General features: G+C 38.4%; 1 protein-coding gene across 1 annotated transcript in view; it reads right to left on the reverse strand.

Moving 5' to 3' along the window:
* Positions 1-14,642, reverse strand: part of Efcab3 (EF-hand calcium binding domain 3) — a 418,970-nt gene that overhangs the window by 357,236 nt on the left and 47,092 nt on the right. The window contains exons 17-22 of the mRNA XM_085829216.1: positions 12,956-13,099; positions 12,146-12,217; positions 10,710-10,802; positions 6,959-7,009; positions 4,254-4,397; positions 1,593-1,664 (exon numbers count right to left, since the gene is read on the reverse strand). Coding sequence (XP_085685342.1) covers positions 1,593-1,664; positions 4,254-4,397; positions 6,959-7,009; positions 10,710-10,802; positions 12,146-12,217; positions 12,956-13,099 — 576 coding nt within the window. The remainder of the gene's footprint in view (positions 1-1,592; positions 1,665-4,253; positions 4,398-6,958; positions 7,010-10,709; positions 10,803-12,145; positions 12,218-12,955; positions 13,100-14,642) is intronic.

A 14,642-nucleotide genomic window follows, 5' to 3' on the forward strand; every position in this document is an offset into this window, starting at 1 on the left:
GCCACCAATGTGTTCTAAGTCATCAAAAAATACTGCCCTTGTGAGATATAATTGCCCAACTTCAGTTAGTACAGAAAGCTGCTTCTTCTAGATTTTGCTCATTCTGACTACAACTGAGAATATATATCATATATATTATATATGCATGTATTATATAATGTACAAATTATAATATATACATATGATATATTATATATCATATATACATTATATATATATGTATGTATGTATATATATATACATATTACAAAATATATAGACTAAGTAGAAAGTGTGGCTGGCTGGATATAGGAAGGCAAACGACTCCAGCAACAGAATCATCTTCCACTTATTAACAACTACTAAATGATAAGCCTTTTAATACCCAGTGCGTAACCATGAATCTTGACTTTCAGCCTGACAGGGTTACAATCACCGTGAAAATACATCTCTGGGTAGGTCTATGGGGGTGGGGGTGGGGTCCAGAAAGATTAAGCTGAAACAGAAAGACCGCCCCACCCCCACCCAGAGTGTGGGCTGCACCATCCCATGGTCTAGGGTCTCGAACTGAATAAAGCGAAGAAAGCAAGCTGAGCACCAGCTTCTTGCTATCTATCGGCTTGTCTATCTCTGCTTCCTGGCTGTGAACTCAGTGCAAGCAGCTGCCTCAGGCTCCTACCGCTATGCCCTCTCCACCCTGATGGGCTGGATCTCAAATGACTACAAGCTAAAACAAGCCTTTCTTTCCTCAAGCTAGCTTTGTCTGGTAATTTGTTACAGCATTAAAAAAAGTAATAAATATACCAGACAGGTAACAAAGAAGACAAAGGTAGAAGACAGATATTTATAAGCATTTAAAGACTTAAAACTCCAGACTCTCATGTTTTCTGTCTTTGACTCTCATGGGAAGATGGACATTGGCAAAGTACAAGATAAATCATAGCAAAGAAAAATGCATATTCAGGAAACACATGAGCAGCAGAATAGAAGTAAAGATTTAAGTCCCGTGACAAGAGCTAGATGAATAGCAGACAGAAGAGGACACTGCAAACCAGAAATCTGAGGGCATAAGCCTGTGTATGTTAATAGTTTTATGAGACCCAGGAAAAAAGAAGAGCTCTGTAAGAAAATATGGAAATTATAAAACAAGATGAGTTGAACATGGTAGTGAATGCTTGTAGTCCCAGGTACTGGGAAGGCCAGGGCGGGTTACATAACAGACTTTATAACTTAGTGACTAAAACCAATAAATCACATATTTTAAAGGACAAGGTATGTGGTTATAAATTACTTATCAATTAAAAACACACATCCAGGAGCTAGAGATATGGCTCAATGGTTAAGAGCACAGAATGCTCTTGCAGAGGATACAAGTTCAGTTCCCATCACACATGTTGAGGGACTCACAACCACCTGTAATTCCAGCTCCAGGGGATTCAATGTCTCTAGCCTTAATGGACACCCACATGGCCATGCTTATGCACATATGTGTGTACACATACACACATACACACACACACACTTAAGTCTTTAAAGTACACATCTAATGTAAATTTTCATAGATTATAAAGCAATTTTCCAGTCACTCTCTTGAACCAGAAGTGTTCACTTACCTATGGAGTCTTTAAAGCTTGGAATATCTTTCAGTTTCACTAAGAAATCTTTTAAGTCCACATACATCGTATCTGGAAAGTCAAAATCAAACATATTTGACATTAAAACACTTGTATTAATCAGCACATCAAGTTAAGATTCCAATTCATAATAACTATATAAAACTCATTTTGTTTACTTTTCTCAAATTATAGAAGCTATTTCAATAGAATTTCTAACATTTTTATATGATTTCTTCAGTTAATATTAAATAACATTTTAGTTTCTTATATATGATATTTGACATGTATTAATTACTTTAATCTTCACAAAATTACACGTTTGTGTATCACTAAATTACATGTCTGTGCATCACTAAATTACATGTTTGTGTATCACTAATAGGCCAGTGTTAAAAGATGAAAACAAAGAGACATTAACTTGTTCAAATGACAAAACCAGAAAGCTGAAGAGATAGTTATTTAAACTGATCCAGTCTTATTGCAGGAGTAGCAGTGTTAACGATAGGTACACACACACACTCTGATGAGTGGCATTGTTAACTACATATACACACTGGTGAGTGGCAGTGTTGACTAAAGACATATACACACACTGATGAGTGTTGACTACAGACATATACATACACTGGTGAGTGACAATATTAACTACATATTTACACACTGATGAGTGACAGTGTTGACTACATATATACACACTGATGAGTGACAGTGTTAACTACATATACACACACTGATGAGTGACAATATTAACTACATATTTACACACTGATGAGTGAGTGTTGACTACATATACACACACTGATGAGTGACAGTGTTGACTACATATACACACACTGATGAGTGGCAGCATTGACATACACACACATTGATACACAGCCCCAGAAGTCCTGAAAGAGTTGGAACACTAATGAAACAAGAATGTGGGTAACACAGAAACCATCCCAACATAAACCCCAAGAAGTAGTCCATAAAATCTATGACTGGAGTCTTTTAAAGAAAATAAGAGGGGGCTGGAGAGATGACTCAGTGGTTAGGAACACCGACTGCTCTTCCAGAGGTCCTGAGTTCAAATCCCAGCAACCACATGGTAGTTCACAACCATCTGTAATGGGATCTGCTGCCCTCTTCTCATATGTCTGAAGAGAACGACAGTGTACTCACATAAGTAAAATAAATAAATGAATCTTTAAAAAGAAAGGGGAGGGGAGGGGAGGGGAGGGGACGGGAGGAGAGGGGAGGGGAGGGAAGGGGAGGGAAGGGAAGAAGAAAGGTTAACTGGAACTAAGATGTAGATTGGTGAGCAGTGAGTTAGTATAATTAAGACCCAGCAATGACTAGGTATTTTATGCAGGTGTTCACACTGAATTATAAAGACCTGAGTCTATGCTAACATGGGAGTTAGAGTGTATATCGAGCAAACTGGGATGCATAAAAGATGTCTTTCAGTGAGTAAAAGGAGACACATTGGGGTTGGAGAGAGAGCCTCAGAAGTTAAGGATTCTTCCTGTTTCTCCAAAGGGCCCAACTTTAGTTCCCAGCACCCATGTCCAGTAGTTTACAACCACAATGACTCCAGCTCCATAAGATCCTGTACCCTCTTGCTGGCTACCAGGCACCTACACACATGTAGCACACACACAGACACATGTGTTTACATAAGTAAAAATTAAAATGAAAACTTAAAATTAAAAAATGAAAGTGTATGCTCACTTACTTAGTATAAAGAGGCCTAAAACACACAATATGGCATAAAGTGGGGAGAAAATTCCTCTAGGAATGGAAGGTCCACTCTGAATCTTATGTTGATTTGGAGTCTAGATTTAAATCACTTGTATATGGCAAAATCAAAGGTCCAACTTTAGTGCCCAGCACACATGCCCAGAAGCTCCCAGCCTTCTTAACGCCAGCTCCCATAGAACTAGCACCCTCTTCCAGTGTCAGACATCTGCACATATGGTCTGCACACTCACAAACACACAAACATAGACACAAATTAAAACAAATCTTAAGACATAACCTTGGAAGGTATGTTCACTGACAGTATAAATCGGGAGGCCTAAATGACCAAATCAGATCAAAACTGACACATATAAAAATAATCCAGAGGAGCTAATCAAATCAATAACCAAAGCACATGAGACAGACACCTCCCAAACAAAATCATTGCACCCTTAAAGTACGTTTTAGTTTGTTTGATTAAAAAATCAAAATGTGGCCAGCACTGTAAAATGGCAGGTGATGATGGTTCCCCTCTAAAGAAAGATTCTATATCAAGACAGTATTTTCTACAATGTGTGGTATTTTTCAACTCAGGCTTATAAGTAATGAATAGTAGTAAGTATATATCATAACCAGATGAGTATGGGCAGTTAGATGTCAATAAATATGTAAATTAGTAGGATTGGCTCTCACTGATATCCACCTAAGCTTCCAATAGCATGACTCAATTTCCCATTTTAGCCATATAGATAATCATATTTATTATATAACATTAATATATAGTGGTTTTACATATATAATATATATGTCTATATATTATTTATTAATAATAGACATGTGTGTTGTATTTCTATATAATTTCCTTTATAAATATATTCCCCAGGATTAGGAAAAAATAAAGACACTCTTAAGAAATTTTTTAAAAACTTAATATCTCACCACTGATATCACAATGTTTAAGAACTTCTTTAAAGTCCTCTTCACTTATATTAAGATTCAAATATTTCAAGGCACGCTCCAAGTCAGGTATAGTGATCTTGCCATCTTCAACCTGTGACAAGATGCCAGCAACTTCTTTGATCTCTAAAAAGATGAATATGTGCAATATGCTGTTACACAATACATAACGGGATGGGTGTGGCAGTGCACATCATTAATCCCAGCACTCAGAAGGCAGAGGCAGGTGGATCTCCATGAGTCTGAGGCTAGCCTGGGCTAGCCAGAAAGTCCCAGGAAAGCCAGAGACACATAATAAAGAACCTGTCTCAAAAACAAAAACAAAAAAAAAGAAATACATGTAAATCATTTGTTCAGAGCCTACTTCAGGCAAACCCATGTGTCAGAAACGTATCTGAACCAAAACTCTGGCAGAAGTAAAATATTTTCTGTTTGCAATGATGACCTCCTTATTTCAAACAATATTAAAGTTATTTTTTTTAAAGTTCATGGCAAACAGATGATAATAGATATTCTAGTTTGCTTTCTACTGCTGCGATAAACACTGGCCAAAGAACTTAGAGAGGGAAGGGTTGGCTTCCCCTAATAGCTTAGAGTCATTTATTAAAGAGAGCCAGACAGGAACCTGAATTCCATTTCATAGAACTATCTTGCAAGTTTACCAGTCATTAGTAATAAGGATTTTCTTAATAAGGATTTTTTGGTCTACAACCTCTATAGCCATAATGGCAGTCCTATTGATCTGACAGAATTTAAAATATAAGATGTATTTAAAGCATCAGTGTTTTAATTTTTTTATCTATATCATTTCTCTTTTAACCTCAAAATGAAGTTCTGTGCATTTCATATTCTGAAATTACACAAAGTAGTTCAAGCCTTCGTGAAAGTCACTTGGGAAAAAACACCACCCGTATCATTCTCACCAACAGCCACTCTACAGCTCCTGGTGAAACCCCGATCTCTCTTATCAAAGACTTTCCTGTAAATTCCTTAACAAGAAAGACCGACTCTGTCATCTCTAGACAAAATTAAAAATCTATCACGTAGTTTGGTCCTATGAGAAAAGTAAACACAAATTCAATCTCAGATTAACCCTCTCACTTCATTAATGACTGATAAGCTTGGAATAAAGCTCTATGAAATGGAACACGGCATCTGAGCCAAGCTGCGGAGGGGGGCGAGGGGAGGGGAGAGTAAGTTGATCCAACAGAAAACCCATACCAAGTAAACACAGTGTGCAAAAACAGGGAACCAAGAGCAAGCCGAAGCAGTTTAGATTACAGTAAGCACTCTGGCTACAGAATAAATGCGAATGAAAGCCTGACAAACAATGAGGCTAAAGAGATGAAGCACACCATTCATTCAGTGAATATTTACAATTATGAGTTATCACGAAAGATCCAAAACAATATCTGGCATAGTAAACTTAATTAGCTTATAAACATTAGTTACTCTTTTTTTTTTTTAACATTCTAAAACTCTTGGTTTCTTTTTTTTTTTCTTTATTTACATTTCCCCCCACCTCCCGTAAATCGCCTATCCCATCCTCCCTCCCCCTGCTTCTATGAGGGTCTTTCTCCACTCGCCCACCCACTCCCACCTCTCCGCTCTCCATTCCCCTACACTGGGGCATCTATCAAGCCTTCATTAGGACCAAGGACCTCTCCCCGCATTGATGCCTGACAAGGCCATCCTCTGCTACATATGCAGCTGGAGTCATGTGTACTCCTTGATTGATGGCTTAGTCCCTGGAAGTTCTGGGGAGTCTGGTTGGTTGATATTGTTGTTCTTTCTGTGGGGTTACAAATCCCTTCAACTCCTTCAGTCCTTTCTCTAACTCCTCTATTGGGGACCCCAAATTCAGTGCAATGGTTGGGTGCGAGCATCCACCTCTATATTTGTAAGGCTCTGGCAGGGCCTCTCACAAGAACCAAGATTTCACTGCATTAGGGCTACAATTTCCCCTTGGTCAATTTTAGGTAAATAAGAGACAACAACATTAATCTAATAATGCAAACCATTTACATGGAACAAGTATTCTGAAACAGAAAAGAACTGGTAAGGGCACACGACAAAAGAGACTGATGAAGCTATGGGATGAGGAGGAGGTGTCGCCAAGGATCCAAGCTCACCAGTAAACAAGGTGAACAAAAGGGGTCAGAGAAGAATATTCCAAGACACAAAGTATACAAATGGTTAGGAGTAGAGAGGAAGTACGGAATTTGTGGTGGGACAGGTGAACCAGTACAGCTAATGGAATACGGTTTGAAAGGGAAGTGGTACACAGTCACACTACAGAATTACAGCGTGAACTCTGTGACCCTGCTCTACCTCTTCTACACGGATGCCCAAAGACCTCTAAGCCCCGCCACAGAGATACTGGCTCCTTGTGTTTGTTGCTATCATATTCACAACAGCTAAGAAATGGAGTCAGCCTAGCTGTCCATGAATAAGGACTGCTAGGTACTTATATATTGTGGAATTGTATTTGTCTATAAAGGAAAATGGACTTGTTTCCCACGCAATCAGATTCTAGATTTGGGGGATACATTAGGAATGCATCAGCGTTTGACAACCACCACCTAAAAAATTCCCTTGCTGTATGAAATACATAAATACATACACATACACATGTATACACACACACATACATTCTACATATTTGTATAAATAAAGTTCATACTCACTGCTTACTGTCGGTAATATCAGGTTTGAAGACAACACTTCTTTTTTTAAACCTGAAAATGCACAGTGAAATAGTGAAATGAAGAGCAGCTTTTGACCTTACCTGCTTTGACAGGAAACAAGGGATAATGTAAGCTCTTCTCCTGATAACATTGGACAAGGATGGCTATTCCCTTCTCAGACAATCGCGTTCCCAGTCTGCACTCTCGTTTCCCAGATTCCTCTGTGCTCCTTAAACAAGGCAGTTCCTAACATAAAAGGTCCCTCTGCTTTCCTAGTGCCTGTTCAATAAAGTGTATGCTTACTACTCTTAAATTAGTCCCTCTCACCTCCTCCTTCTGTTCCTTTTTCTCACTGTGATGGTTTGTATACTCTCCACCAAGGGAGTGGCACTATTAGAAGGTTGGAGCAGGTGTGTCACTGTGGGTGTGGGCTTAAAGACACTCATCCTAGCTGCCTGGAAGTCAGTATTCTACTAGCAGCCTTCAGATGAAGATGTAGAACTCTCAGCTCCTCCTGCACCATGCCTGCCTGGATGCTGCCATGTTCCTGCCTAGATGATAATGGACTGAAACTCTGAACCTGTAAGCCAGCCCAATTTAAATGTTGTCCTTATAAGAGTAGCTTTGGTCATGGTGTCTGTTCACAGCAGTGAAATGGTCATGGTGTCTGTTCACAGCTAACTAACTAACTAAGACACTCACCCTCTCCTTTTCTCTCGCTCTCTTGTCCACCTAACAAAAGCCTGGAGCTTTTCTTATGTGCCATTTGCAGTTGGTTCATTTATCCCACATCTTTCCTACAGAGATGTAAACTGAGGATAGATGATAGAAAAGAAATCATTCTGTTTTTTTAAAATTTTATTATTTTATATGGATGGATGTTTGTCTGTGTATATCTGTGACCACATGTGTACCTGTGGACAGAAGAGCACCTCAGATCCCCTGGAACTGGAATTACAGACATTTGTGAGCTGCCATGTGGGTGCTGGGAATTGAACCCAGGTCCCTACGAAGAACAGTCAGGGCTCTAACTATGGAGCAATCTCCCTAACCCCTTTCTACTTGTGTAAATGAGTCTGACTGCAGTTAAAGACATTATAGAATAACTCACAATTAGCAGGGTATCACTTGAAACAAAAGGCAGTTAAAACACAGAGAATCATACTTCTACTTTAAATTTTTTGTCTGGGTATGAAGAATTAACCTTACTAAAAAACAAGAAAGAAAAGAAAAGAAAGAAAAGAAAAGAAAAGAAAAGGAAAGGAAAGGAAAGGAAAGGAAAGGAAAGGAAAGGAAAGGAAAGGAAAGGAAAGGAAAGGAAAGGAAAGAAAAGAAAAGAAAAGAAAAGAAAAGAAAAGAAAAGAAAAGAAAAGAAAAGAAAAGAAAAGAAAAGAAAAGAAACTTCCAAAATGTAGGGTTGGACAATTTTGTAGCTAACTCTAAGATTTCTGGACCGCAGCACTATTCACATTTTGGTTTAGGTGGCTATTTGATTGCACTGGTGTTGCCATATGCACTGCATATGGATGCTTAGCCCACAGCTCTTGCCTCCACATTCTAGATGTAGTCCCTCCTCATTGGTACTAGCAATAAAACTGTTGTAGACCTACCAAACATTCCCTCAGAAAACTGAAGGTGGGGTCGGGGGGTGGTACAAGCCTGTGGCAGTCAGACATTTCTACCCACTGAGCAACATCACTCATGGCCATTCCTTGGTGCAATTTTAACTATACTTTTGCTAAAATTTCCACTCACAGGCAGTAAATATCTTTTAAAATATAGTTAAGTGCCATGTAGATGATCAGGTAAACTTTTTGTAAATAGACAAATAACAGAATTGTTAACAAAAACAGACAATACTTATTCAACAATACTTTACCTAATTCCCTTTTACAAAGAAGGGAAGGAGAAAGAGCAGGAAAGGAGGAGGGGAGAGAGAAAGGGAGAAGAGAAGAGGGGAATGCCCACAGTACTCCTTACTACTACAGCATGAACATCATCTAAAATACACACAAAAATGTATTAATGTATAATGAAATTTACATAGAAATAAACATGAGTTTGAAGCCACAAAACAACATATAGAAATAATCTAAGATCCAGTTTGCAGTCTAGTTCATGGGTTCACATAGGCATTTAATTTCAGTAATAAAATCTCTTCAGGGTCTGGGGAGATGTCTCAGTGAAAAGAGCACTCTTACTCTTACTCTTACTCTTTACACTTACTCTTTTACTCTTAATCTTTTACTCTTACTCTTTTACTCTTACTCTTACTCTTTTAGTCTTACTCTTACTCTTTACTCTTACTCTTTACTCTTAACTCTTACTCTTTTACTCTTATTCTTTACTCTTACTCTTTACTCTTACTTTTTTACTCTTACTCTTTACTCTTACTCTTACTCTTTACTCTTACTCTTTACTCTTTACTCTTACTCTTACTCTTTTACTCTTACTCTTTTACTCTTACTCTTACTCTTTACTCTTACTCTTTTACTCTTACTCTTACTCTTTACTCTTACTCTTTTACTCTTACTCTTACTCTTTACTCTTACTCTTACTCTTTACTCTTACTCTTTTACTCTTACTCTTACTCTTTACTCTTACTCTTTTACTCTTACTCTTACTCTTTACTCTTACTCTTACTCTTTATTCTTTACTCTTACTCTTTTACTCTTACTCTTTACTCTTACTCTTACTCTTTACTCTTACTTACTCTTTACTCTTACTCTTTACTCTTACTCTTTACTCTTTACTCTTTACTCTTACTCTTTTACTCTTACTCTTACTCTTTTACTCTTACTCTTACTCTTTACTCTTACTCTTACTCTTTACTCTTACTCTTACTCTCTACTCTTACTCTTACTCTTTATTCTTTACTCTTACTCTTTTACTCTTATTCTTTACTCTTACTCTTTACTCTTACTTTTTTACTCTTACTCTTTACTCTTACTCTTACTCTTACACTTTACTCTTACTCTTTACTCTTTACTCTTATTCTTTTACTCTTACTCTTTTACTCTTACTCTTTTACTCTTACTCTTTACTCTTACTCTTTACTCTTACTCTTACTCTTACTCTTACTCTTACTCTTACTCTTACTCTTACTCTTACTCTTGCAGAGAACCCAAGTTCAATTCCCGGAACACACCAAGTGTCTCTTAGTCAAATGTAACACCACTTCCAGGAGATCAATACCCTCTTGGGTTCTCTTCAGGTACCAGCCAAGCACATGATGCACACACATACGTGCATACCTAACACTCGTTTAAGTAAAGTAAATATATCCTTTTAAAAAATTTAATCTCTGTCAATATATAGTCCAAAATCTAATCTATACTAGTGTTCCAATGTGTTCATACAAAAATTAAGGAATTATTAAGAATTAATTGGTAGCTGGTAAAATAGCTTGAAATTCTTGAATAAGCATTTAGAAATGGTGCTGAAGAGATGGCTCTAATGCTCTCATATAGGATCTCAGGCCTATTCTCCTGGGGCAGCTCACAACTGCCTATGGCTCCAGGTAGAAGCAGATCCAAAGCCACTGGTCTCTTCCAGCATCCGCACTCATGTGCACATACCCATACACAGAGACAGGCACATACACATAATTAAAAATAATCTTTAGGGAAAATTAGAAAAGCAGTAATGTTAACCATTAGAACCAGAAAGCCCATAGATAAGTTCCCTTAATTCTAAAGATGGAAGGTAAATGTTAATAACAAGCTGCTGGCTGTCGGTTTAACCAACTCACCCTCGAGATCTTCCATTCCCTCCAGAAATCTCTCTTTATCAGACCAATAACTTCCTTTGACGGAGTCCAACATTTCAATGGCCTCTTTCAATGCTAGAAATACAGAAAATGTGCCAGTGACATACACAGACAATATACATACAGCATGCTTCAATATATCATTCAGTGTGTAGATCTAAGTTTTGGGGGGGCACAGGAAGGTAATCAATGACCTCTTTTAGATCTGCATTTCCCAGGATGGCTCCTACTAACCAGACATGGCCACGGTAATCCTTCTCCACTCTGATAGTTTTCTTTTGACAGCTATCTTCTATCTACATCTTTTGATCATGATAGCTAAGCCCACCTTCCATTTTTATTTTGGTTTGGTTTGATTCAGAGTCTCATTATGTAGCCCAGAATAGGCATACACTTACAATCCTTGTTTATGTTTTTAAACTATCTTGTAAAGTCTAGGGTTTAGATGGAACATATACATATACATACACACACACACACACACACACACACACATATATAAATATATAAATATATATATATATATATATATCAAAGTATATTGCTTTTTCCATTCAAAAGTTCCCTTTATCCCGCCAAGCATCCTCTGAACCCAAGATCTTCTCTTTCTGCCCTCCCTCCAATCACCTCACGCTTCAGAAACATTTGGACTAAGAAGCCTACAGCCAACAGTTTCCTATAATTAAGAGAAAGACGGAAAGAGAGGGAGAAGGAGAGAGACAGACAGGCATTAAAACAGAGAGAGAAAGAGTTCCCACATCTATAATATACATCTATTAAGGCTTCCCTTGTAATTTATTGAAAGAGATAATATATATTAAATCTTATGTAAAAGTAACTATGTTTTATAGATTTTTCCCCTCTACTCATTACCCTATTCCCGCAAGTAATTTGATTTTTATTTTTTTAAAACCACTATATACAAGTTTTTAAAACTTGGCTTTTAATGGATTGAGGAACTTTTAAGCCCTCTACTAAAGACCTCATTCTCTAGCTCCAATGAACTAAAACAGAAGGAATAAGCATGGGGTAGCAGCAAAACCACAGCACTGAGAAGTCTGAGATTACCTCCCCAGCAACCATCAGATCAAGGGGAAATCAAGGCACAGCTGGAAATATCTAGCAGACAACAGGGGCCAAAGAGATGTGTCTCAAGCAGTAAATCTGTGTGAACCTCCAAGACTCCCCCCTGATGACCCTATCAAATCTTAATCAGTTCCCAAGACCCCACCTCTAAGCACCACTATCAGGCAAGTTCTCTCTCTTCACACACATTTGGATGAAATTCCAGCATGAGTTTTCGAGGGGATCAACCATAACAAATACTGTGGAATCTAAGCATTAAGGGCGATGCTTGACCAAATGACCTCTGACTGATGCTGAGTGGCCTTGAAACAGTTTCACCAGAAAGCCCTTACCTGTGAAGTTAGAAAACTTCGAAGTGTCCTTCAAAGCTTCCATGCAGTCTTTAATACTCAACATGTTGTCATCTGGAATGAAAAAGAGAGAGGGGAAAGAGAAAGAGAGAGCAGTGAAAAAATTGGATTTCTAGATATCAAAATCTTCAAAAACTAATGGCAAACTAAACATTTTTTTAAATTACATCTTAAAACACTTTCTGTACAAAGTCCATTTGAATTTGTTGGCAGCCACTGTTTCTCGCCGAAACCAGTACAAGGCTGCAGGCAGGGTTCCCACTGGGCCTAAAATGGAATGAAAGTACGAAGAAAGGCCAAAAACTTGCTTGGCTCAAAGTGGCGAAGTATTTCTACTTGAGTTTGAATTCTCAAGCCATTCCTCACTGAGAAGAACAAGGCATCTGTGAGCAGAAAGATTTTAACAATGCTGCTCCCCACAAAATTCAGGCTTGTTTCTTGGAAGTATTCTTTTAACAGCAAAAGAGGAGATCTGTAAGGAAAAGCTCCTGCTCAAAGATAATGTTCTTGGAAACACAGCCAAACATCTCTACACATGAATACCCTTGCTGAAGATCATTCTATGAAGAAGGAGAGAAGGGAGAGGAGGAGGAGGAGGGAGGGAAGGAGGGAGGGAGGAGGAGGGAGAAGGAGGGAGAAGGAGGAGGGAAGAGGAGGAGGGAGGAAGAAGGAGGAAGAGGAGGGAGGAAGAAGGAGGAAGAGGAGGAGGGAGGAGGAGGGAGAAGGAGGAGGACAAAATAATGAGACAAACCAACAAACTGTTTAAACCCTGAGAACAGTCCAAATGCTCACCAGAAACAATCTCTGACTGAAGGATTTCTTCCAATTCATCTTTAAATGATGTAATCCCAAGACTCTTCAGGAAATCGTCCACATTCTTCCCAGGTATCTTCTCACCTTCAAGCGAATCAAGAGCCGAAACTATTTCCTGCAACTCTAGAAATAGGTATAGAAGAGATAGTTGACAATTGAACTCATCTCTGGTTTCAAAAACAGACTTCGTCTGTGTGGTCTGCGGTTAATTATTAAGTTCTGAGTTCAGGGTCTCAAAGACAGTTCAGTGGGCGATGGCATTTGCTACATCAGCCTGAAGAAAACCACAGTTAAATCCCCGGATCCCCGGTGGGAGGAGAGAACCAGCGCCGAGAGTTGTCCTCTGGCTTCCACACACACATTGTCGCATGTATGTGCCGACACACATTTGCCATACATGCCATTGTCATCATCATTACCATCATCTTCATCTTCATCATTTTAAACCTCTGTGTGTTCACACTGAAGGAAAACAAAGAAACTTACACTATCCTCTGGGCACTTCCAAGCTCTCCCATGAATAGTTGAGATATATAGTGAGTTGGTAATGGAGGAGATACTCTGGAAGCCAAGTTCCCATATGCCACCAAACTTCCAAATAGGTTTTCCCAAAGACAGCAGCCTTGCTTCTGCTGTGGTGACTCTGTCTTGCCCTTCATAACTCTTCCTAGAAGTTTCAGCCTTATTCTGTACTGGGTGGCAATGCCATCTTCCTAATCACTGTGGTCACCTCTCAAATTCAGATGCCCGGCTAACATCAGCTCTCCATGACTTGCTTTACCCTTTTCTGCATCTTATAAAATGTTATCAGTCCAGAATGGCAGTCTTCTGGAGCACTGCCTTCTAATTTCAAAATTATATATAAAGTTATGCCTATTTACTCAGTCACAACATGCTCCCAATTAGAAGCCGCACAGGGGTTACTGTATTTGATCCTAAATGCTCTATAAATATGATGCTATTAGCATCTTCATTCTGAAGATGAGGAAACTAAAGATTAGATGCATAGAAGAAAACAAATGACAGAAAGATGGTAAGGAGTGTCTAATAAAGGAAGCAGTATATCCATGGGAGATTCTATAAAACAAAGTAATCCATAGAATAGTTCTAAGTCTGGGGCTTAAAATGGCATGGGAAAAATGTATACCCAGAAAAGTTTAAAAATCACTAACAAAGGGGTAAGAGAGATGGCTCAGCACTGCCTGCTCTTATAGAGGATCAGAATTCAATTCCCAGCATCCATATAGTGGTTCACAACCATCTATAACTCTATTTCCAGGGGATCCAACACCCTCTTCAGACTGCCAAGAGTAACAGACACACACATGATGCACAAGCATATAAAATAAATCTAAAAAAAAAAAAAAGTAAGTGAAGATTTTCACAGGGCCAATGAAGTGAAGTGAACTTAAGAGATCTTTCAATAGGCTATTTTTTTTTTTCTGGTAGAAGCTAACAACTTCTGATCAAATTAAGCTTTGCCTGCCTTTCATTAGAACAATGCAAATATGTTAAGTAGAAATCAAAGAAAATGACCCCCAAAAAATCAGTTTAAACGGGTTCAAATAATCTATCTACTTACCTTTGTTTTTCTTTCTTAATGATCACGAGGGGGATTGAACAGTGCACATTGTTAGGCAGAGGGTCTACCAAGCAATATCTACAG

The sequence above is a fragment of the Mus caroli genome, unplaced genomic scaffold, assembly GCF_978045245.1.
Source record: "Mus caroli unplaced genomic scaffold, Mus_caroli_1 scaffold_13, whole genome shotgun sequence".
Classification (NCBI taxonomy): domain Eukaryota; kingdom Metazoa; phylum Chordata; class Mammalia; order Rodentia; family Muridae; genus Mus; species Mus caroli.